Below are 26,345 nucleotides of genomic sequence, written 5' to 3'. Positions count from 1 at the left end.
ATCTCCTTCTGTGGTATTATCATGGAAGTATTACTGTGTTTTTAAAGCGACTTTCTTGAAACAGATGTGAAAATAACATGTTTGTCATGTATTTATTCATGTACTTCACTAAAGTCATTTCATTTTCTCTTTTCCAATTTAATGACTTGATTTTTCTGGTAATTTTAACGTGTGACCATGTGACCGCGTGACCGTGTGACCATGTGACCGTGTGACCATGTGACCGTGTGACCATGTGACCGTGTGATAGCTTGTTTAGCGTTAGCATTCCACTTCAAGGCCTTGGAGCCTAAAAGGCAATCATTTGAAGGTCCAACTTTTGGAGGACAATCTGGCGCTCCTGAAGCATGAAGGCCTGAAAGAGGTCCGCCCCTCCTTGCAAACGCCAGCAGGAGCAGCGCCTCCTTGTCACCTTGCCCACTTCCTCCTGGAGGCAGCGTGTGCGCGTGCGTGTGCGTGTGCTGGCTGGCGAGCGTGTTTGCTCAACTTTACTGCCACCGCAGAGATGGCGTCTTCCTCCACTTCCTGTGAAGGCGGAGAAAGAGAGAGCGAGGACGGGCAAACACGGCGTGGCAGCGGTGCTCCGCAGGGCGAAGGGAGCACGTGCGGCTACATTTGGTGTGCAAAAGGGCTTTTAGTCACAGCAGGAACTCCTTTGAGCGCTTGAGCTTGCGTCAGCCGACAGCACAAAAAGATGATCAGTGGAGTTTTGGACTGAAAAAAGGCGCCAGGCGTTGACCTTGCAGGGACGCCACCAAGCAGAGAAAAAGCCACGTTTGCCGAATGCCGAACTTACTGACGCCGTACGCACCTTTTAGTCCGTTTATTTGCTTAGCTTTCTTTACGTTCATGCATTGATGTCCCAATCCTACCGCCGTATTTCTTATTGTATCACGTTGCCTTGTGTTTGATATCGTTTCCTGACATGTATCATCATCCAATCATTACATTCATGTTGACCTCCCATTTCATAATCTAATATGACATGATTATTAGTTATTTTATAGATTTCTTATATTAAATGATCATATTTATTATTGTTCAACTCTTATTTTTAGATTAATTTTTATTTTATTTCTTATTATTTTTTCGATATTTTCAATTCAGCGTATTTCTTGTTTTATTGGATATATTTTGAAGTCCTTGTATTTCTAATTTTATCATTATATTATATTTTATTTTAATGTGTTGTGGTATAATATTAAAGTATTGTATTTATTATTGTTTAATTATGATATGTATTTCATATTTTATCTTCTATTATTTTTATTCTGTTTTTATTTGATGTATTTTTAATTCAGTGCATTTCTTATTCTTGTATTTTACCCTGTTTTATTATTAAATGATTACATTTGTTATTGTTCAATTGATTTTTTATTAGATTTATTATTTGTATTATATTTTGTATTTGATATTTTAAATTCAGTGTATTTTATTATTTGATATTTTATATTATTATATGATATATATATATATTATTATGTTATATATTATTTTTGTACTTGCTAGTTCTACTTATTACAATTACATTCTTATATTCATATTTACTGAGTATTTGATGAACTTGATTTATGATTTGCTATTTGATTGAGTTGTTTGTGTTTTATGTTCCATGTTAGCTATTTTCAATTCTTTGTATTTGTGATGTTCTTCCGATATGACCTGGTATTGTTGTCTAATGTGTGGTCTTATGATATCACAGTAAAAGATGATCTATTATTGGTTTATGCTTTTATTTGGATGCTATTGTTCATTTTCTATATTTTTATAGGTTACATTATTTACTGATTATGTGTATATTGTACAGTAGTATGATTTCCATCCATCCATCCATTTTCTATACCGCTTCTTCCTCATTAGGGTCGCGGGGGAGCCTATCCCAGCTGACTTCGGGCGACAGGCGGGGTACACCCTGGACTGGTGGCCAGCCAATGGCAGGGCACATATAGACAAACAACCATTCACACTCACATTCATACCTATGGACAATTTAGAGTCGTCAATTAACCTCACATGCATGTTTTTGGAATGTGGGAGGAAACCGGAGTATCCGGAGAAAACCCACGCGCACACGGGGAGAACATGCAAACTCCACACAGAAATGCCCAAGGGAGAATCGAACCCAGGTCTTCCCATCTCCAGGCTGTTACTGTGTTGGCCAACATGCTAACCACTACACCACCGTGCGGCCCTAGTATGATTTCTTTCTTTTATTAGTCACCTCTCATCTGTATTAAAGCGTCGATGTTCCCTCTGCTTTTCTCTCCCTGTTAGAAACCGGTGACGTTTACAGACAGGAAGTGGGGGGGGACACGGAGACGAGGAAGGATGGATGGAACTTTGCTTCTTCCGTCTCCTTTTCGGAAGCACTGTGATCTGTCCCTTTTGCTTCGCTTGGTCATCGGGCGCTGCGTCCGCTTGACTTTGGCACGACATTGAGGCCTGAACTCGAGCTCGGAGGACGAGGCATAGATTGTGACGAGGCGGCGCGCCGGCATTCGCTTCAGGAGTGCAAGCGTGCTCGAGTGCAGACTTTGGTTTGGCCAGCGTGCCGTGCGGAGTCACAAAGCTCCAAAGGATTAAGAGAAGCCGCTCTCTTACTCTTTATTGTTTTTGCTGGCCCCCCTCCACCCGGACTAGCGGTCATTACTGGCTGACAGCGGTCGCTCGACATGCAGGCGGAAATCTTCTTAGCCTGCAGATTACACCCGTCCGCGCGTCTGTCTGCCCCCCCCGTACCTGTCCATGTCACAGGATGAAGGCGAGCAGAGGACTGCACGGCTGCGCCGAATCGCGGAATGACACGAGCTTTGACTCGCTGGCTGCTGAGTGACAGCGGAAACTGTCAGGGAGAGAAGAGGGAGCGGGACCCGTGCAAGCAGCCGCGTACCTCGGAGGCATCTTTGGGCTTGTCAGACGCCAGGAACCTCATCCGCGCTGCCAAGGACGGTGCCAGCAAAGCCCAAAATAGCTTCTAATCGGAACAAATGTGGGAAAACATCAGGTTTACGCGCACAATTCAAGGCCGCCCAAAAGGAATGGGAAGAAGCGCAGCTTGATTAGCGCCATTGCTCGCACTTCCTGTGTTTAAATGTCAACAAAAGGGTGCATTTTCAATCCATGCTTACTTTGCGCTGAACAGGAAGTGGCTGTGTGCATGCTTTCATGCCGTGTGAGTAGACAGCAGTCATGTGGCTTGGAGGCAACCATGACGCCAACGCTACCAGGACGCGTGCCAACATACACCGACAACATTTTATGTTGATGTCGACTGAAGCGGGCACGGGAGAACACAATGGGCCAGGATTTCATAGGTTGGTGGACGTAGATGGTTTGTCGACATAAACCAGGTTCTACTGCATCTCAGCTTTGTTTTATACGTATTATTCGTAGTAGTATTTCAGAGTGTCACGTGGCGAGACGATCAATGAAAATGAACTGGATCATTTTGCCCGCCTCCATATATCGCCATGTTTTTCCTCGTCTCCCGCCTCCCGGCTCCCGGCTCACTCTGTGCATCGGTTCAGCACTGAGATGCTGAACAGAGTCTTTGTCTCTGTGGGGAGAGGCGAGACCGCTAGCATACACGCACAGCAAGAGTGGAGCTTCATGAGGAGCAATGCAAGGTAGCAGAAGCTAGGAGGGAAAAAGACGCGTGCAAGGCAAAATGCCACAGCCCCCGTGTGGGAATTTTAATAACGAGCAAGGTGAGCGCATCGTCACGAACGAGCCGGTATGTGGAATTTATTCGACAGTGGTAGCAACATAAAAGGCAAGAAAGTGAACCTGCCCACCTCAAACATATCCAAACCACCCGCTTTTCCCAACTTGTACACATGGAAATGCAGAGCCTTTGTCCCGACAGCCAACACTCATTTGGCCGGCAAAGCACAGTAAATACAAATGGAACCGCGCAAAACTGTGCAAAACTGCGCGCTCACAGAAAGTCATGGCAAAAGAAACGCTGCTCTTTAGTACAGTTGAAAAGCCAGCATTCCAAGAAATGCTGCAAACGTTTGACAGTACGGATGGCCTGCGAGGAAATACAGGTCACAAACGCCAATTTCGACAACTTTACAGAATGAAAGTTGACATTTTAAAGGAAATATTGCATTGTTATGATATATTATCACTACAGTTGTTTATTTGGCCTCAATCATATCGGTTAGCATCAATTTGAGGGGCAACAAACATTTCAAAACGCACCTGCATTGTTTTTTGACGTTTGTCCGTCAGGTCATATTTTTTCATTGTACTTTTCTCAACATTGACGTTAAATCTCGCGCATCATCTCGTCTCGTGGGTCGTGTGTCAACATCTCAACCTTTTCTCCCTTTTTGCTGTAGTTTTTGTTTTGTTTTTCGGTTTAAGTTTTCTTGTTTCATTGTGTCAGTAGAAAGCCAAGACAAAGGCCAAGAAGAAACGAGCTGCAGGCCACGAGTGGCCCCCGGGCCGCACCACCGGCCCACACGGAGATGAAAAAAAGGGAGAGACAAAAGAAGTGTTGAAAAAAATTCGAAATAAAATGGGTAAACAGGAGGAGTCTCACAAGATCTCAGGAGATTAAAAGAATGTCTTGTGGGCACTGGACCTGGGACGATAATAAAGTAATGAATCGATCACACAAGAAATGACAATGAACTGGATCATTTTGCCCGCCTCAATATATTGCCACTGCCAAGGCGCGTTTGTTCCGTAGAACAACGGTTTTAGCGGAGTGAGCCCTTTTGTCAGTCATAGAGTCTCTTTGCCTCGGTGGGTGGAGGCGGGGCGCTAGCATACACACAGAGTGCAGGGGAGTGTAACGTGGTAGAAATGATGTTAGCAGATAGCAATATATTGTCATTTTTTTATATTTTTCATTGTACTTTTCTTAAAAGTAACGTGAAAATCTCGTGACACGCCTGGTGAATAATAAATAAACATAAATAAATCCAGGCATTAAAGATAAACGAATGCATAAAGATAACCAATCAGAAAGCAATGAGTTGGGCATGTAAGGTGAGACTGTGCATCGCAGCCGCAGCTTCTAATTCACTCAAATTGCTGATGATTCAGCCTGGAGGTTGCAATTATTTGCCCTTTTTCCACCTCCTGCTCCTTTAACCCCCCCCCCCGGTCGCCAAAGCAGCATTTAATGGTGAAGGGGCTGAGCCGGGTAAGGAGTAATCAGATGAGGACGCAGCCGGGATGCGGGGGGAATCACGTGGGCGCGCATACGTAGCGGCTAACCAGGGATTAATGAGACTGGCGTCCTGATTGGAGTTGAGCTGCAGAGGCGAGGAAAAAGAGAGCAGGACGGTTCCAATGACAGCAGACGATAAAGGACTGACAGCGGAGAGATGAGGAGTTAGAGCTGTGAGAGGGAGTGGGAGGAAGAAAGAGTGGGAATTGGAGGCAGTGCAGTGCAGAGCGAAGGGGGGGGGGAGAGAGAGGGCGAGCGAGAGAGAGAGAGGGACGTAGAGACCAGAAGCATCTCTCTGCTGTGAGCCACTGAGGCGCTGGAGGGCTGCGAGAGAGAAGAGGAGCTCCAGAGGCAGAGGAGGAAGCAAAGGCTTTGGCTTGGAGGCAAAAGTTGTGGAGGGGGGGAGACAGACTGAGGAGTTAGTTGATGGCAAAAGTGGGAGGAGATTTATGGAAACAGAACCTTGTGGTGGACACCATCCGTCAGCATGTTCTCTGACAGCAGAGCTCCGGCGGCCGAGCAGAGAGCCTTCAAGCCTCACGCCCCCCACTTCATCCCGTGGCTGCGCAACAGCCTCAAGTCCCAGCACGCCGCCGCTGACCTGGGGCTCAGCGGACCGTACAAATCCAATCCCGAGCTCCACGACAACTTGGAGAGGACCAGAGGCATCGGGATCTTCTCCATCCCGGGGAAAAACAAGGCAAAGAAGAGCGAGCTGCGGTGCAATGGGGTGGGGGTGGCCAGGATGCTGCCGGTGGTGCTGAGGGGGCATCACATTCTGGGGAAGCCGAAGGACGGCAGTCCGGCCAAGTCCAAAGCGGAAGCGGAACCTAATCCCGTTACTCCTCAGCGAGATGGGTCTGGATCCTCGGTTAAGAACCATGGACCGGCGCCTACGCCTGAGGCTCCAAACTGTACGGTGCCCCTCGGGGTCTGCGTGGAGGACAGAAGGGAGGACGTTTGGGACTACACGGTTCATCAGCGAGACCTGCGGTCATCCGTCTGGCTCACTTCTAACCCGCAGGGACCAAAAGAGGGCCACGGCGGCTTCAGATCCAGCTTCAGCTACATCAGCAGGAACTGCCAGAGCCAAAGAGACCTCACTGTGCTCAGAGAAGCACCACCTGTGGAAGGAATCAACGGAGTCATCTTCCCCACCGAGATTCCTCACAGAGGTTTGGGCTTCACTACGACTCTGCGAGGACCGGGGAAACACGGCTCCAAACGTGTCCCGGCCGTGGGCCAGAACCAGACCAGGTGGCTCCGGCACAGAGCAAAGACTGAGGAGGAGTCCCACGCCAAGGGGGCGGGCTGCAGTAGGAAGGTGGTACGGAGGCAGCTCAAGAGGGTGGTGGAGAACCTGGAGCAGGTTCTGGCCGCACTGAGGGATGTTCAGCAGGAGATGAGGGAGGTAAAGAACTTTTTCTTCCATCACTCCGCAGAAATAGAATAGAACCTTCAACGTCAGTACAATATGAGAAATACGCTTCATTAAACATCAAATAACATTAACATGAACTCAGTGCACTTAGCACACACTACATTTGCACTAATTGCCGCAATACCCATAAAACACCACTAGGTGACAGCATTGCTCCCGTCTGTCAGGCGTCTTAAAGAGCGAGTTTAGTTTGACTTGATTTTGGTTTTATTCCGTTGTATTATTTGAGTGTGTTACTGAACTTCTCCTTCCCGTTATACGAAAACATAATAAACAAAATACCGCATTGACCCTGAATATAAGACGCTTTCTTGTAGGCTTGTGTTTGGACAAAAATACCTTCAAGACATAAAACGACAAGTGATTGTGTTTTCAATCACAACTGGTATTAGTTTTAGCATTTCTTAGCCGCTCGGCAGTCGTTCCATCTTTCAGTCAGCGCCGTAACACACTGGTGTGTGTGAGTGACGGGAAGAAAAGCTCTGGGGAGAAGTAGTTTGGCGCCACCCGTTGGTTTGCATGCATTGATGCCGAGACCAGGCAGGTCCAAAGTGCGGCCTGGAGGCAATTTTCGGACCACATCTCATTTTTTTATTGGCTCGCAACGTAATGAATGAATAAATGATGGCTGTTTGGTGGTAGACTGTGGTCTATTATTAGTCCAAACATATTGAAATACAAGTGATATGTAGTATTCTGGCCACTAGGCGGCAGTAATGACAGCATTGATGACATTAGCTTAACACTGCATGAAGTCAGCCATGGCATGTCCCACATGAAGAAAAGTTATCCTCCCATCCCGTGTGGAAGTGGTAAGTTTTTGGCTTCTTAAGTTAAGAAAAATGTAGATGGCCTGGTGGTTAGCATGTCAGCAGATCGGGAAGACCTGGGTTTGAATCTTCGCTTGGGCATGTCTGTGTGGAGTTTGTGGGTTTTCTCCGGGTACTCCGGTTTCCTCCCACATTCCAAAAACATGCATGTTAGGTTAATTGGAGACTCTAAATTGTCCATAGGTATGAATGTGAGTGTGAATGGTTGTTTGTCTATATGTGCCCTGCCATTGGCTGGCCACCAGTCCAGGGTGTACCCCACCTGTTGCCCGAAGTCAGCTGGGATAGGCTCCACCATGCCCCTGCGAGCCTCAAGAGGAGAAGCGGTATAGAAAATGGATGGATGGAAATATTTGTCATTTTTTATATTTACGCCCAAAATAGGCCGTTTTGTTCTGCAGAAAACACACCATTCACCATACGTGGGTAATCATTTGTAAACAGGTGAAATGTACAGCATACATGTACCACTCTTTGAAAAAGCCCACAATTTTCACAAGTTTACGCCTTTATGCTTCACTAGCATTAAGATTGCACACTTTGTTTGGCAGTCCTTGAATGCACCATAGCTGTTTTCTATGAGAAGAGTCTGTTTGGTTATGTTAGCTATAGCTTCCACAGTCAGTCGGGCCTCAAGACTTGCAAGTTACTGGAATGACAACAGGCAAGCAGTGTGGATTATGTAGACCTGCTAGCTTCTAGCGCTAGCCTGACGACCAGGAGAAAGGCTGCATGCGACTCCCATTCCATGTGTTCATGGATCACCTTACATTATCATTGATTAGCAAACATTTTATACTTAAAATGTGTTTAATAAGTGTGTTTAGGGATTAAACCTGGATTAAAACTGGAGATTGAAGAGAGAAAGGGGAGGGTTCCCGCGCTGAATCTCATCTAAACATTACAACACTCACTTTTTTTGTAAATGTTAATCCAAAATCAGAGGAGAATGTCAACATCAAGCTAGCAGGAAGGTTTGCACACAGCTATTCGTCCCAAAAAAAACGGGGATCCAACGTACTACAAACATACTTTACAAAATAATATATAGTTGATATACCTGGAGTATACAGTTGTGTGAAAAAGTGTTTGCTCCCTTCCCGATTTCTTTTTTTTTTGTCACATTTAAATGTTTCAGATCATCAAACAAATGTAAATATTAGTTAATGACAACACAACTCAACACAAAATGAAGTTTTTAAATGAAACTTTTTATTATTAAGGGAGAAAACAATCCAAACCTACATGGCCCTGTGTGAAAAAGTGATTGCCCCCCCCCCTGTTAAAACACAACTTAACTGAGATGAATTGAGATCTATCAGTGTGGAAAAGGTTATAAAGCCATTTCTAAAGCTTTGGGACTCCAGCCAACCACAGTGAGAGCCATTATCCACAAATGGCCAAAACATGGAACAGTGGTGAACCTTCCCAGGAGTGGCCGGCCAACCAAAATCACCCAAGAGCACAGAAACGACTCATCCGAGAGGTCACAAAAGACCCCACAACAACATCCAAAGAAGTGCAGGCCTCACTTGCCTCAGTTAAGGTCAGTGTTCATGACTCCACCATAAGAAAGACACTGGGCACAAACGGCCTGCATGGCAGAGTTCCAAGACCAAAACCATTGCTGAACAAAAACAACATCAAGGCTTGTCTCCATTTTGCCAGAAAACATCTTGATGATCCCAAAGACCTTTGGGAAAATACTCAAAAGTTGAACTTTTAGAAGGTGTGTGTCCCATTACATCTGGCGTAAAAGTAACGCTGCATTTCAGAAAAAGAACATGATATCAACAGTAAAATCTGGTGGTGGTAGTGTGATGGTCTTCAGGACCTGGAAGACTTGCTGTGATAAATGGAAGCATGAATTGTGCTGAAGGAGAACGTTGGTGACCTCAAGCTGAAAGCAACTTGGGTTCTGCAGCAGGACAATGATCCAAAACACACCAGCAAGTCCACCTCTGAATGGATGAAGACTTTGGAGTGGTCTAGTCCAAGTCCTGACCTGAATCCTATTGAGATGCTGTGGCATGACCTTAAAAAGGAAAAGCCTCCAATGTGGCTGAATGACAACAATTGTGCAAAATTCCTCCCCAGCGCTGGAAGAGACTCATTGCAAGTTATCACAAACGCTTGATTGCAGTTGTTGCTGCTAAGGGGGGCCAACCACTTATTAGCTTTAGGGGGCCATCACTTTTTCACACAGGGACATGTAGCTTTGGATTGTTTTCTCCCTTAATAATAAAAAGTTTCATTTAAAAAGTGCATTTTGTGTTGAGTTGTGTTGTCATTGACTAATATTTACATTTGTTTGATGATCTGAAACATTGAAGTGTGACAAACATGCAAAAAAACAATACGAAATCAGGAAGGGGGCAAACACTTTTTCACACCACTGTATGTCAATATTTGTTTTGTTTAGGTTTCTGAAACGCAGAGCTGAAATGTTCCATACATCACTATGACCAAAATGTTATCAATATTTTCATGATACGGTTCAAATTTGATGAAAATATGTTCGTACTTCAACCGTATTCCACTTTGTAGACGCAAAAATAATACAAATAAATCAGGGTCAATCACTAAATTGTAGCGGTGTCACAAGATCTCGCAAGATTAAAACATGACAAGAATTCCCATTCAGGCCTGGGACAATAAAAATTAATTAATTAATCACAAAATAAATGAAAATCAAAAGGATAATTTTGCCAGCCTCAGTACACTGCCATGTGCATGCGTGTCTGTTTTCCTCGTCTCAGAGTTCACTCTGCGCCTTGGCATGCTTGTTCCATAGAACAGCGGCATGAACGGAGTGAGCCCTTTTGTCAGTCATACGGTCTCTTTATCTTGGCGGGTGGAGGCGGGGCTGCTAGCATACACACAGAGTGCAGAAGAGTGTAACGTAGTAGAAATTACATGAGTAGATGGCAATATATTGTCATATATATATTTGTTTTTCATGGTACTGTACTTTTCGTAAAATTAATGTTAAAATCTCGTCTCGTGAACTGAGTGTCTCGTGACACCCGTAGTAAAAGGTGAAGAAAACCAAAGCATCACGTTTTTGGACTTTTGGCTTAGGCGCTCCTGCTCAAGACGATGTAAGCCACATGTGATGTACACAAAGCCATATGTAATATACACAGCCATACATACCATATGAGACCACTTATCTTTTCCAGCTCTCCTTTCTTTTGGTCAAAGTTGGAGTTAGAGTATCTCACATTTTTACGGCCGTTCACCGAGGGTCACGCACCGTCACCCCTGCGAATCCACGTTATGATGCATTGCATAACAGCGGGCATCAAACATGATTTGATTCGGCCGGCTCCCAGCCTAAAATGGTGCATTTTGTCAGACTTTTATATGACTTTTCATCGTGGAAGCGTCCGCCTTCAGCTAAATTAAATATGCATTAGCGAGTCAGCATCGAGGCTCGCGTGAATCCACCACAGTCTGCAAATTATTCCTGCAACTCCGCTCTCGCCATCACCCGGCGCTGCGCCGTGTTTGCTCTCAAGTCATGCGTATTTTTGTGTGTGTGTGTGTGTTTGTTCTGGACGTGAACGACACGCGCGTCACGCCTCATTTGCCACACGCGCTCACAGGCCTGGCGTGATGATACGTAGCGACGTCAGGCCGAGCATCCACCTGCTTCTCCTCATCATCCCCGCACCCCTCCCCCTGCACAGATGCCGCTCCCGTCTACGTCCACGTTATCTGCGTTTCATCCGCATCTGGAGCTCACGCATTAACCTCGGGGTAATGTCGTGTGGAGAAGTTTTGCGTGTGCTTGTGTTGCTTTGACGAGGGAGCGCGGCGGTTGGCGACAGGCTGACACTTTGAAAGAAACGCTCCCCAAAGAGTTGACACATCAAAGACACACGAGGACCAAGACTTTTTTGTCGTCTTCTTTTCATTTCAAAGCCTTGTTTTATCATTCTGTTGCATGAACCCTGTCCCTCAGTTTGATTTAAGAAGCAATTACTGCCTGAATTCTAATGACGCCTGCAGCCGCGTTCAACTTAAACCCTTCTGACAGCCACCGAGCAAAAAGTAGCAAGACGATGTTTTGCCAAGACTTTTATTGGATTACTGTCTGCTCATTTGCTTAGAGCAGCGCAAAGAAACAACAGAGTTAAAGGTGCGTGTTATTTGGTGGAAACTACTCCAGAAACTCTCCAAACAAAACCTGCCAATGCGAGCAATCCGTTCTTGGGATACGTGGAACGGACGATAGCCGGCGTGGCTGCACAAAAGGATGTTGGTAATCCGCACGCACTATACAGGTCGTTGCAGGGGTGTCCAAAGTGGCACATTCTAAAATGGTCATTTAACCAGACAAGTAAAACAAAAACAAAAAAAAACACCAAATAAAGTTGTCATTTCTGGGAAATGAGGTTGAATGTTTCGAGAATCAGGTCAAAATATGATGGGAATAAAGTCATAATAACGAGAAAAAACACATTTTACGAGAATACACTCAAAATATTCAAATCATTCAACACCAAAGATGTATTTATACGTTTTTACGTTTTTTGGCGCAAGAGGCAAAAAGAGGTGACGACGCAACTCCACCCTGACGGATTCACTTCAGAGCAAACTTAAGCCATAAAAACGGCCACAAGGTGGCAGAAGTGCATTTGATAAGAGCTTGGCATGGATAATGGAGACGGAAAAAAAAAATCACACATGACAGGAAGGAGGAAGTGAGAGAGCTTGGAGGAGTGTAGGGGTCAGAAGGTTAAGCACTGTAGGGACATTTTCATTTACATGCGTAAATAAAATTACATGCGTGTGCGCATATGCACACACATGCACGCTCATAGCTCAGTTCCAAATGTGAAAATTGTAAATAGTTAATGGTGTTATATTTGTAAATAAATTGTTATTTTGATGTAAAACAACCCTTTTCTGTGTTGTTTATGCTGCGGTATAGTTGTCGTCGTGATATTATGAGGAAAAATAACATCATTTTAGTAGCTTAAAGTTGGAATATTAAAGACCAACTTACATTTTTTTAAGTTGTAATATTATGAAAAACAAACAAAACAATGAATAAAGTAGCAATTCCTGGGAAATTAGGTTGCCAACAAGTTTTAAAGTTATAAGAATGAGGTCAAAATATTATTGGAAATAATTCAGAGAAGGAAATTTACAAGAAGAACTTTGGAAAAATAGTTGAAAAAAAAACAACAGCAAAAAACAACTGTAGCGAGAATAAAGTAAAAATATTAAGAGAAAAAAATGTATTCTCTCGAGAAAAAGTCATCATTTTATGACAATAACGTTGTCATATTATGAGGAAAAATAACGTCATTTCAGTAGCTTAAAGTTGAAATATTAAAGAACAACTTACATTTTTTAAAGTCATAATGTTATGAAAAACAAACAAAATGAATAAACTTGTAATTTCTAAGACATTAGGTTGTTATAATATTATATAATATTTAATAATATATAATAATAAATATTATAATAATTTATCATAAATATTCCAATAAATAATAATAATAACTATTATATGTAAATATTATATAATATTATATAATAATAATGGGAATGAAGTCAAAATTACCAGAAGAACATTTACAGTAAAACATAAAGAGAAAAAGGTCATATTCTAACAAGAAAAAAGAAAATAAACTTGTAATATGAGGAAAAATAGCATTTTAGTAGCGCAGAGTTGAAATATTACGGAAAAAATATATATTTTGTTACAATTGTAATACAAAAAACATCCATCCATCTTCTACCGCTTATCCGTGATCGGGTCGCGGGGGCAGCAGCCTAAGCAAGGAGGCACAGATTTTCCTCTCCCCGGCCACTTCGTCCAGCTCCTCCCGGCAGATCCCAAGATGTTCCCAGGCCAGTTGGGAGACATAGTCTCTCCAACGTGTCCTGGGTCTTCCCCGAGGCCTTCTACCGGTCGGACTTGCCCTGAACACCTCCCCAGGGAGGCGTCCGGGAGGCATCCTGACCAGATGCCCGAGCCACCTCATCTGGCGCCTCTCAATGCGGAGGAGTAGCGGTTCTCCTCAGAGTCTCTCCCGGATGACAGTGCTTCTCACCCTATCTCTAAGGGAGAGCCCAGCCACCCTACGGAGAAAACTCATTTCGGTTGCTTGTACCCGCGATCTTGTCCTTTCGGTCACTACCCAAATCTCATGACCATAGTTCAGCTCTCTTATCACAATAGACCGATATAGAGTCCGCATCACTGCAGACGCCGCACCAATTCGCTTGCCGATCTCGCGTTCCATCCATCGTTCCATCCATCGTTCAATCTTTTGCAATTTTTCATCAAGTGAGCTATTTCTTCATGCGTATCAATTATGATGAAGATCTGACTTTCTTGAGTTTATTAATATTTCAATCATCAGCTTGACCATCAAAGTTTGTCTCCATGCCCCGCCCACATCCTACGCCGTAGGCTGAAATCCTTCGCAATATATCAGCGCCCATCTGTCGAGTATTCGTGATTTGGATTTGGCCTCACTTGGTCAAAGTCCCTAGGAATAGTTCGTCAAAGTACGACCCCTGGTTTTCTCCCAAACCAAAATGGGTTCTTAAGACTTTTACGTGCATCCTGTCATAATAGAGGTGCTACCAGGTGAATTTGAGGATTTTGGGGGTTCGTAACATTTTTCAGGTCCGATGCCCTTTCAAACTTTGGTGAATTTCCATAACTGTGCTACTTCGCAGTTGATTCTGTGTCAATTACAACACTGACTGTGTTAGACGACCACTGAAAAAGGCAACATTAGTGCAGCCCACCACTCCTGCAACTTAGTTCGCCGTATAGACGAAGCCAAAAGTTTCCTTGCCAACTCCAACATATTTCAGCATTCATCAGCTTGAAGACAGGAGGAGTCAGCAATGATTGTTTTTAATCAACACTCCTGGGGAAAGCAGCATCAAATCAGGGGTCCTGTGTGCGCTTTTATCTCTGGTGATTCCTGACATTAACAAGCTGCACCAGCCCAGTGTCTCACACACACACACACACACACGCGTGCACGCACTCTGCACTTCAAAGTACTGCCTCCGCCACGACGTGAGATGAGGAAAAAGAAAACAGGTCATCCTTTGACATCAACCAGGATGTCGTTGTTTTTTTTAAACACAGAAAACCAAATAATTCTTGTGTTCCGGATCAGGGTTGGTATCCGTGCACAGGTGGAGAGGGAGATGGTCAAACATATTTTCCCCTGAGTAATTTTCTCCAATCATTGCATCAGCCATTATTATGAGTCTGCGTGCCTCTTATAAACACACACACACACACACACACACACACACACACGTGCCCTTTTGCAAACACTGGCCTCTAATCCAAGTCATTTACATGAAACTGTACTGGCCTATGCACTTAAAAGGAGGAAAAAAAACCCATTCCTCGTGAGAGTAATCACTCGTGCTTGCGAGCTTACGTGACATACTTGCATGTAAAGGTCAGGGCAGTGCGTGTGGTGTGAATAATAAAAACACACAAGCACAAACAAATAGAACAGCACGGCTACAATCAACAGAAAAGGGTCCATTTTCATAATTACATATTGACTTGTTCTTTCAAAGTTCGTTTCATTGATTTTCACCGCATACACAAAAACATGCCAAAAATGTGTAATGTGTGTCCCTTAAACCCTTCCTGCTTGTGTGTTAAGGGACATTACAATCTTCTAACACATGCTACCTTCCCACTTTGCTACAAGTTCTGTCTTGTACAAGTATTCAACAGCCTTTCTCACCTTCAAAAGTGCTGAAACGGGCAACTTTTTTTGGTTATTTTGCAGCCGTAATTAAAGAAAAACCACACAGAACACTCAGGAATAAACAGTGCGCTTGAACATTTCATCAGCACACGGCGCACGGTGCTTATTAGGAGGAAGCAAGGAGACAGAAACTGAGTTGTTCATCATTCTGTGAACATTCTATGAAGAAATAACACACACCGACACACAAGATGAACATAGGATTCGCTGCTGGGAATCTGTCTATAGTGCCCCAACTGTAAAAGAACTACAATCCACAGATAGAGAGTTGTTTAATCGTTCACTGAGTGTTCCATGAACAAATACAGTAAACCACACACACACCGCACACATGACGAAGATGATCAAATCCTCCTTGGGAATTTGTCTATAGCATCCCAACTCTAAACAAACTACTATCCACAGACACAGAGTTGTCCATCAGTCTGCGTGTGTTCCAAAAACAAATAAACCACACACACACACACACACACACATAATAAAGGTGATTAAATAATTCCTTAACTGGAATCTGTCTATAGTGTCCCAACTCAAAAAGAACCACTCTCCACAGATACATCGTTGTTTGTCGTTCTGTGTGTGTTCTATGAACAAATAAACCACAGACACACACAGACACACACACATATAAAAAAGATGATCAAAGGATTCCTTGGCTGGAATCTGTCTATAGCGTCCCAACGCTAAACGAACTATTATCTATTCTTCACGGAGAATAAGGCACCAATACGTGGATGCTGTGTTTGAGCGTACGATAATAGAGACAGCGTAGAAAAACCGAGGCATATTTTTGTCAATAATTTTTGTCCAAAAACGGACCCGAAGCAAGCCGTGGTGTACGAAAACCTAGGTTCCATGCAGCGTGTAGCGAATTCTCTCAAGCCTTAGGTTCACTAGCACATCCCCGATCCAGTGGGAGATCGTGTGTGAGGCAGCGTCCCTCCACCGCAAGAGAATCAGGCGATGTGCCAACCGTGTAGTAAAAGCGACTATGCTGTGCCCCCCAGCGGGCCACCGTATCCCTCCTGAAATGTCAATACCAGGGGATCTGGAGCGATTTGAATTTCTAATACGTGGTATGGGGAAGCTAGGACAAAGCCATGACGTGTGGATCAACCTTGCACCCGCCAGCCTACACCTGTCACATACGGATAGAGAGGTTTCAGCTAATTTAACGTTAGAATAATGCACTCCAAGCACCACTTTCAAGGAGATCAAAGGGTGTCCAGCACACATTGATGAAGACTGCACTCCCTCTAACACGTTGGTCTATGTTCCATCATCTCGCAGACCTGACAACCTTGCTTTGATTGGTCACTCCAGTGGGCGGAATGACAACACTACAGGGCAAACGGACTAGTTGGTTGAACAAAAACTTTTTGCTGTCGACAACCGGATCATACGGCTCAAAAACCAAGGTTAGAATTTCTGGCAGGTGCATGTCAAGCTCCGCTGGAGGTTTTGGACGGGGAGGCGCAAGCTGGCGTCACTTACTGCGGCGCTGTTCCGCTGTAACGCATAATGACGCTTTTAGCTTTGTCGATCCGGAGCGCGTCGCAGGTGGTTTCCACCTGTTCCAGTCGTTGGTAAAGAGACTCGACTACTAATAGCTACTAGCACTAACTTGCTAGTAGCGGTGGTTTCGGCGGCCGATTTCCTTGCCGTTTTAGCAGGTTTGGGAGGCGTCTTCACTCTTAAAGCGTGTCAACAATCGGATGTCCACGATTTCAGGTTAAAAACAGGTGGGAAGGTCTACTCCATGCACGCCGTCAAGGGTATTTCCTTCATAAATGTTGAAAAAATATGTAAATATTTTTGTCAAAATAATTTTTAAGTGGAACGTGCGTACCACTCACGAAATCTGAGGCTGCTCGGATGTATGGCTGTCGCTTCATTTGTGCGGCCAGAGCAAGGAAGTTGTAATGTAACCCGCCTGCTTCACACTGGGGCTCAAGCACAGGCCCTTCGTAATGGGGGCGGAGAGCGCTGACCGCGTGTTCAGCGCAGCTCTTAAGGCCGAGGGAGTGAGGTTTTACCAACATGCACTGGTTGGCAACTGTTACAGGAAGACCAACGTCCGTCAAACTTGCCATAAAAGTACTGACCTTGCGTTCCACTCGGGCCTCGTATGAAGGTTGCAAGAACTACGCGCGAGGTGTCCATTGAGCACATCTGCAGATGCATCACAGGCGTATACATCATATCTGCTCAAGTCGCATTGCAACAGGAATCAAATATAAATATATATTTACATAAACATATAACAATAGAGACATTGCAAACAGAGGAAAAAACAAACATACATTGATAAATAAATACAAATAAAGATACAAGAAACCATATAAAAGCTTTCGTTCAAATTGATGCACTCTCGCCGTACAAATCATACGAAAGGCATGCGTTGGCTGTACGGACGACGCACGAAGGCGTTCAAAGTGTGTACGTTTTTGTGTCTAGGAGTCTCAAGGACAGTTTACAATGGAATTCAAACAGGAGGAGACACAAGTAATTGCAATGCCAGCACTGGAGAGAGCGATTAGCTGCCAACGAGGTTTAGCCAATCCACTCTATCTCTCGCCGTACGGGCAACGCACGACTGACTTACTTGACACACACAGAGAACGTAAGAAATATATAATATATATGAACGAGCGTTGGCCACGTTAATTACGTATGCGGGGTGCCCGAACCTGACACCAGCAAAACGTACAACAGATACACGGCTGGTGTACAGACGACACACGGCTGGCGTACGGACGACACACGAAGACGCACAGTGCGTAAGTTTGTCTTGCAACCTGAAAAAAATGTAAGCGCCCGTAGAGTTTGTTTGACAAGACAAAGAACCTCTGCGGCCGGTCTGCGGCTCACCAGTCAGGACGTCAAACGCGCGCTTGTAGCTTCTTTTGCGCGTACGACCGGTTGTGACCTACGCTTTACATAGTAGTAGCAAAGAGTAAATAGATAGAAGCATTAGTTTGGCGACCTTAAAGCACATAATCCACTTTTTGCATGGATGATCTGTGCTTAAGTGATGATTAGGTGCCTTGGACTGGAAGAAATAAAGCTCTTTTCCATACTGATCCTTCCTGAACAGAACACCCGCCATTTTTCCACCTGTGCCTTCCACACACACAATACAAGAGCATCTTTATCTTTAAAAAGTCTTACATTTGAGGTCGACAGATTAATGGATTTAACCCCAAGCGAGTATTTCTTCCCGTCACTCACACACGTTGCTGTCTTATATTCAGGTGGTCTATACAGTATTTGTGATGTACCACTAACTACTGCACAGTTACGGCAATGTTTGTTGGTGTCCAGGTGGTGCAGCAGATAGACTACCTGACCTCCTGCATAGACCTGGATGAAGAGGATCCGCAGCAGGCAGGAGGAGGCGACAGCAGTTCCTCTTCAGGTTCCAGCTCCAACGAGGTGACGGTCATCAGCACCCATCCGAGGGCCTCACAGTCTGAAGACCACCGAGGAGCCACCCTCAGGAGAGATCCCCCCAATGGGAGTAGGTCTCCACCAAATGAGTTCTGCACCCGGACTCTTCGCTTTGGTCTTGGAAGTTCTCCCAAACGAGGAGGGCTGCTAACGTTGGTCAATAATCCCGATTCATCGTCCCCTCAAAGAAGCCTCCCTGTCCGGCCACCCACCCCCGGACTCTCCCCTCTGACGGTGAACATCCATCCGCCCGGCAGCCCCTCCTCCCGCGGCGGCTCGTCCTCCGTCATGGTCAGCCCCATCTCCCCCGTGTCACCCAAGCCTCACCCGACGGCTGTCCTCTGCCCGTCTGTCGTTATCGACCACCCTGCGACCGTGCGCTTCTGTGCGTCCGTGACATCCCGCCATCCGTCTGCCAGCTGCCCCCCCACAGACTCAGAGACGCCGTCCCACGCTGACGGAGAGAGACGAGCGTCCTCGGCGGGGCTTCCTGTCGCAGCGACCGCCAAAGCGGCGTCAGGGCAAGGCCGGAGAGGTCGCAAGCCTCCGCCTTACCCTCACCACAGACTCTCACAGCCCCCGCAGGCCGCCAAGGAGCCCCGGAAGGCTCCTCCATACCCCGAGAAGAGAAGACTGTTGTCAACCACGGTGTGAGACGCCGCCGCTCCAAAACACATCGGAGCGTTTAAAGGCCGGCCGAGTTGAGCTGAGCAAGTTTCCAAGGTGACAGATGTGGACTTGAGGTGAGTAGACGGAAGAACGGCTTGACTCGCCTCTGTTTTGAAAGACCTACTGCAAAAATGTTAAACAAAGATCCTCTATTTGACAGGAGCACTTTCAGGTTTGTCACGTTCTACACCGTGTGAACACTAATCAAAGATCCTCTACGATATATGACAGCAGCACTCTGGTGGGTTTAAGAAAACTACAGCAAACACGATAATCAAAGATCCTCTATGTGACAGAAGCGCTGTGCTATTTTTAACAATGTATCGCAAAAAAAAAGTACTCACAGATCCTCTATGTGACAGGAGCACTCTAGTGGTTTTATGGACCAACAGCGAAAACAGCTTGTCGAAGCTCCTCTATGTGACAGAAGCACTGCTGATTGTACCACAAAAACACAATTCAAAGATCTTCTAAATGTGACAGGAGCACTTTTCTATTTTTAAGCACCTACTGCAAAAACCCTCGTCAAAGATCCTCTCTCTTTGACAGAAGCGCTCTGGTTCCGCTGTTTATAACGATATTTTTTAAAAAAACAACAGATGCTTTATATGACTGAAGTTTTAAGAAACTACTGCAAAAAAGCCAGTCAAAGATTCTCTATTTGACAGATCACTCCACAGTCGTGGTTTGAAGGAACTTTTGCAAAAATGCTGAGCAAACGTCCTCTAAATCAGGGGTGCCCAAACTTTGGATGCAAACGCCACTTTGATATTTTGTGAAGCAACACATGGAGATATGCTAAGAAGCTACACGTAGCTCAAGAAAAAAACTGCACTTCACCTTTGTAATATCGGTGAAATGCTACTAAAAATGACCTTTTTTTCCATCATAAAACGAGTTTATTCTTGTAAAATTGCAACTTGTGTTCCTCATTTGATTGACTTTTTGACTTTATTCCCGTAAAATTACAGCTGTTTTTTCCATTTCTGCTGTTTTTTTTTAACTTTACAATTATTTCATTTCAGCTTTCCTCTTGGAAATTTTGTTCTCGTAATTACAACTTCATTCCCATATTTTTTATCTTTTAAAAAAAGAATGTATTTTTTATTTATTTCAACTAAAATGGTATTTTTCCTCATATTACAAGTTTATTGTAAGTTCTCGTAAAATTGCAATTTTTTTCTCATTGGGAAACTATATTTTATTCATATTTTGACTTTACTCTTTAAAATTTGTGCTGTTTTCCATTTCTGCTGTTGATTTTTATGTATAATTTTCTGAATATTTTAACTTTCTTCTCCTAATATTTTCACTTTATTCCTATGTTATAAATTTTCCCAAACCTAAGTTTGCAAAAAATTACAACGTTATTCATTGTTTTTTCATTTAAAAAAAACACTACTTTTTTCTTTAATATTTCAACTTCATGCTACTAAAATGACATTTTTCCTGACTTACTTTATTCTTGTGAAATTCAGTTTTTTTCATTGCTAGATTACAACTCTTTTTTTTTAATATTTAGACTTTTGATTGAGTTTTCAATTTTTGCTGCTGTTGTGTTTTTTTAAGTCTCCTTGTTAATTTACTTTTTTAGACTGTGCTGCGGGCCGATAAAATCACAGCCCAGGGCCGCAAATGGCCCCTGGGCCACACTTTGGACACCCCTGTTGTAAATGATGGACGCACTATTGAGTTTTGAACAACCTACTGCAAAAACACTAATCAAAGATCCTCTGTTTGACAAGAGCACTCTATTGGGTTTAAGAAACCACAGCAAAAACACCAATCTAAGATCTTCTATATGAGAGGCGCACTCTGATGGTTTTAAGAAACTGCTGCAAAAAAGCTAGTCAAAGATTCTCCATTTGACAAGAGGCGTCTCATGGTTTTAAGGAACTACAGCAAAAACATAAATAAATAAATAAATAAATAATAATAATAATCAAAGATCCTTTATATGACAGGAGTGTTTGTAAGGACAACAGTAGTCAAAGATCCTTTGTATAACAGGAGCACTCTGGTGGTTTTAATGAAGTACAGCAAAATCAAAGATCCTCTACATCAGGGGTCACCAACGTGGTGCCCGCGGGCACCAGGTGGCCCCTCCACGACCACATGAGGTGCCCACAAGCCTGCTTTTCATTCAGGCTTTCAGTTAATAATGAAAGAACAGTAGAAAGAAAAGTATTGTGAAACATAAAATGTGAGTCGTGGACACCAGCATTTTGTGAATGTTCTGGTAAAACAAGCATATTTGATCTGTTTGTGTTGAAATAAGCTATGAAAATCATTTCTACAAAAATGAGTAGATCGTGGCCATTTTCATTTTCTAAAAGTAGCTCTCACAAGGAAAAACGTTGCTATACATGAAAGAAGAACGCTATATGACAGGAGTAGTTTTAAGGAGCTACAGCAAAACGACGGAAGAACAGCTCTGACAGTTTTTAACAATCTACAGCAAGAACATGTCGTCACAGATCCTCTATACGACAGAAGCATTCTAGTGGTTTTACACATCTGCAGCAAAAAGGCCAAAGATCATCCATATGCCAAGAGTGCTCTTCTGTTTGGAAGGACTTCGTGCAAAAATGCTCGTCAAAAATCCTCTAAATGTGACATGAGCACTCAGGAACTACAGCAAAAAAGCTAATCAAAGATCCTCTATATGACAGAAGCACTCTGGTGGTTTTAAGGAGCTACAGGAAGAAGGCCAGTCAAAGATCATCTATATGCCAAGAGAACACTTGAGTTTTAAAGACTTGTGCGAAAATGCTTGTCAAAGATCCTCTAAATGTGACAGGTGCACTTTTCTATTTTTAAGGACTTATTTTTGAGGATCAACACTAGTCAAAGATCCTTTATATAACAGGGGCACTCTGCTGGCTTTAAGGAAGTACAGCAAAAACCCTAATCAAAGCATCCTCTCTGTGACAGAAGCACTCTGGTGTTTATAAGCAAAAACATCAGTCAAAGATCCTCTATACAACAGGAGGAGTTTTAAGAAGCTACGGCAAAAAGACGGAAGAACAGCTTGACTGATTTTATTTAACAATGTACCACAAAAAATTGCATTCTTTGACATAAGCACAGTTTTAAGGAGCTACAACAAAAATGATCAAAGATCCTCGAAATGTGACGGGAGAACTCAGGAACTACAGCAAACAAAAAAAAAACCAAACTAATTAAAGATCCTCTATTTGACAGGAACACTGGTGGTTTTAAGGAAGTGTCGCAAAAACCCGAATCAAAGGATCCTCCCTCTAAATCAGAAGCACTCTGGTGTTTGTGAGCAAAAACAGCAGTCAAAGATCCTTTGTATAACAGGAGGAGCTTCAAGGAGCTACGACAAAAAGATGCTTGACTGTTTTTAACAATCCACCGGAAAAAAAACGGTTACAGATCCTCTATATGACAGGTTTGTAAGGATCTACCGCAACAACACTAGTCAAAGATCCTTTATTTGAAGGAGCACTCTGGTGTTTTTAAGCATAAACATCAGTCGAAGATCCTCTATACGACAGGAGGAGTTTTTAGGCGCTACGGCAAAGAGACGGAAGAAGAGCTTGACTGTTTTTAACAATCTACCGCAAAACAAAAAAATACTCGCAGATCCTCTATATGACAGAATCACTCTGGTGGTTTTAAGGATCTACAGTAAAAATGCTCATCAAAGATCCTCCAATGGTGACTCTCTGGTGGTTTTAAGCAAGTAGAGCAAAAACAGCAGCCAAAGATCATCTACATGACAAAAGGCGCCAAAAGGCGCTGCAAATCTCCAGAGTACTTGGACTGAACATACACGGGCCATCAGAACATCTGTCTGGGTTCATGTTCTGGTAACGAGAACCCCCCTGCAGATGCTCACTCTGCTCACAGCTTGCAGTCTTAAAGAGCAATGGAGAGTAAATGAAAAGATCCAATTAGAGAATGTAAAGGGGTGTCATGATTTCCAAAACGGGAAGCTTTGAGCACATGATGCTTGCTGGGGATCGGCTTCTGATGGGAACTAATTGCAGCTTTCAGCCCAGCAGTGGAGAAAAAGGTCGTGGTGGATAAATCCAGGCCAGATACGACGTAAAGCAGGTCCAACGTCCCTGAGAGCTGACAGGGTCACTCCGGCCACGGCTGCTCATTGGTCCTTCACAGGAGCCCTGGTGTTTGAAATCCTAGCTCCTTTGCTGCCTGCGCTCGGACTGACCCGGACCACACGCTCCATCTGTTCCTGTCTAAAACCGGGGGGTGGGGGGGTCACTTGCGTGAGGGCAAGAAAGGGTGATTGGAATGCAGCACAGCAAATGTTTTATTCATTCATTGCTAACATTCTACCTCCTTTTTGTTTCTAGCAGCCTTTAGGAGACTTTAGCATCACTTCAAAGCTTTTTACATCATGAAAAATGAAGGGACGCAACTTTGCCACTTTGATATTTTGGAAAGCAACACATGTAGATATGCTAACAAGCTACATTCAGTGGTGTGAAAGAGTGATGGCCCCCTAAAGCTAATAAGTGGTTGGCCCCCCTTAGCAGCAACAACTGCAATCAAGCATTTGTGATAACTTGCAATGAGTCTCTTCCAGCGCTGGGGAGGAATTTTGCACAATTGTTGTCATTCAGCCACATTGGAGGCTTTTCCTTTTGAAGGTCATGCCACAGCATCTCAATAGGATTCAGGTCAGGACTTGGACTAGACCACTCCAAAGTCTTCATCCATTCAGAGGTGGACTTGCTGGTGTGTTTTGGATCATTGTCCTGCTGCAGAACCCAAGTTGCTTTCAGCTTGAGGTCACCAACATTCTCCTTCAGCACAATTCATGCTTCCATTTATCACAGCAAGTCTTCCAGGTCCTGAAGACCATCACACTACCACCACCACATTTTACTGTTGATATCATGTTCTTTTTCTGAAATGCGGCGTTACTTTTACACCAGATGTAATGGGACACACACCTTCTAAAAGTTCAACTTTTGAGTATTTTTTTCAAAGGTCTTGGGGATCATCAAGATGTTTTCTGACAAAATGGAGACGAGCCTTAATGTTGTTTTTGTTCAGCAATGGTTTTGGTCTTGGAACTCTGCCATGCAGGTCGTTTTTGCCCAGTGTCTTTCTTATGGTGGAGTCATGAACACTGACCTTAACTGAGGCAAGTGAGGCCTGCAGTTCTTTGGATGTTGTTGTGGGGTCTTTTGTGACCTCTAGGATGAGTCATCGCTGTGCTCTTGGGGTCATTTTGGTTAGCCAGCCACTCCAGGGAAGGTTCACCACTGTTCCATGTTTTGGCCATTTGTGGATAATGGCTCTCACTGTGGTTGGCTGGAGTCCCAAAGCTTTAGAAATGGCTTTATAACCTTTTCCACACTGATAGATCTCAATTCATCTCAGTTAAGTGACTTCTTCCCTATAAATGACACCTTTATTCTTTGTTTTGTTTGCTTGTCATTACAACTTAAAAAAAAAACATTTTTTCTTGAATATTCCAACTGTATGCTACTAAAATGTTATTTTTCCTCATAATATTATAAGTTTGTTTTTGTAAAATTGTGACTTTTTTCTCGTTAGAATATGACTTTTTTGTCTTAGTATTTTGACATTATTCTTGTAAATTTACAGCTGTTTTTATCCATTTCTGATGCTGTTGTTTTTTATATTTTTCAACTATTTCAACTTTCTTTCTTTCCCCCCAGGCTAATTTCATAAAAATTATAACTTTATTCTTTTTTTTTGTTTGTTTCTATATCATGACTTTATTCCCAGAATATTTTTACTTTATTCCAGTAATATTATGACTTTTTCCACAACTTGATTTCCCAAAAATAACAACTTTATTCTTTGTTTCCCATAATATTGCGACTTAAAAAAAAATAAAACAATTTTTCTTGACTATTCCAACTCTGTTCTACTAAATTGACATTATTTTTCCCCACAATATCACGGGTTTGTTCTGGTAAAATGGTGAATGGTTTGTCTTGTTACAATACGACTTTATTCTCATAAAATGATGACAGTTTTTTCCATTTCTGCTGTTGTTTTTTTTCACCAACCATTTCTACTTTTTTCTTGTACATTTTCTTCTCAGAATTTTGACTTTATTCTCATAATATTTTGACTTTATTCTTGTAACATTAAAACTTTTTGCGCAACCTAAAAAAAATGTTTTTTCTTTAACATTTGAATTCTATGCTACTAAAAATGATGTCATAATTTTATGTTATCGTTGTAAAATTACAACCTTTTCACATTAGATTAGAACTGAATATTTTGCCTTTATTCTTATACAATTACTGCAGATTTTTCCAATTTTGCTGGTTTATTTATTTATTTTTGGTTTTGTTGTTAAATTACATTTTTTTAATTTGTCTGCCGTCCGTAAATGGCCCCCAGGTCGCACTTTGTAGACCCCTCTTTGCTCTGAGCAGTGTTGGCTTTCCTTCCCGCACTCCCTTTGCAACCGACCAGCTGTTCATGCTCTGTTTGATTGATGAGTAACTTTGTTGCCACCAGTCAGGAAGTGGTGTCATGATTCATTTCCTGTTTACTTTCGCTTTCAAAGCGGGCGCCCAGTATGAAGTCTGCACTTTCGACATGAGTCTGCGCCTGCGGAGGCCGCAGACACGGGGTCAAAGAGTCTTGGCAGCTCATTTGCATATTGTAATACTCCTGAGTGCCACAGGAGGTGTAAATACTTTTGGAGGTATGAATGGCGCCCACCGGAGGCCAACCGGGGTATTGCCGTTGCTTGCTGTGTTTGGCTGACATTGCTATGGCGGCAAATGAATCGGAAATGTTTTATTTTCGACATTTTAGTGCCACCAATCTGCTGTTGTGACCTTTGATTCACAGCTAAAATCATCAAATGTGGAGCTTGAGCGTATTTACGGCATCTCACGACGGCGCTTTATCAGATGGCGGCCGCTTGAGATATTTTGGAGAGGAGCAGCGAGGCGGAGCAGCTGGCAAACAAAGTCATGTCTGCCCAGCAGCAACATCATGAGCGCGCT

General features: G+C 43.4%; 1 protein-coding gene across 3 annotated transcripts in view; it reads left to right on the top strand.

Annotated features, from left to right (window-relative positions):
* Window positions 1-2,272: 2,272 nt before the first annotated feature.
* Window positions 2,273-26,345, top strand: part of LOC129188664 (arginine-glutamic acid dipeptide repeats protein) — a 31,496-nt gene continuing 7,423 nt past the window's right edge. For 2 of the 3 annotated variants that reach the window (XM_054789517.1, XM_054789519.1), the window contains exons 1-2: window positions 2,273-6,596; window positions 18,556-19,424. In XM_054789517.1, coding sequence (XP_054645492.1) covers window positions 5,673-6,596; window positions 18,556-19,335 — 1,704 coding nt within the window. In that variant the 5' untranslated portion in view covers window positions 2,273-5,672 and the 3' untranslated portion in view covers window positions 19,336-19,424. Of the gene's footprint in view, window positions 6,597-18,555; window positions 19,425-19,510; window positions 19,592-26,345 lie in introns of all 3 variants that reach the window. The other variant, XM_054789518.1, reaches the window with a different exon arrangement.

This window comes from Dunckerocampus dactyliophorus, chromosome 10, assembly GCF_027744805.1.
Source record: "Dunckerocampus dactyliophorus isolate RoL2022-P2 chromosome 10, RoL_Ddac_1.1, whole genome shotgun sequence".
NCBI classification, from domain to species: domain Eukaryota; kingdom Metazoa; phylum Chordata; class Actinopteri; order Syngnathiformes; family Syngnathidae; genus Dunckerocampus; species Dunckerocampus dactyliophorus.
The sequence above is the reverse complement of the archived record's forward strand: the minus strand, read 5'-3'. Positions and strand labels throughout refer to the sequence as shown.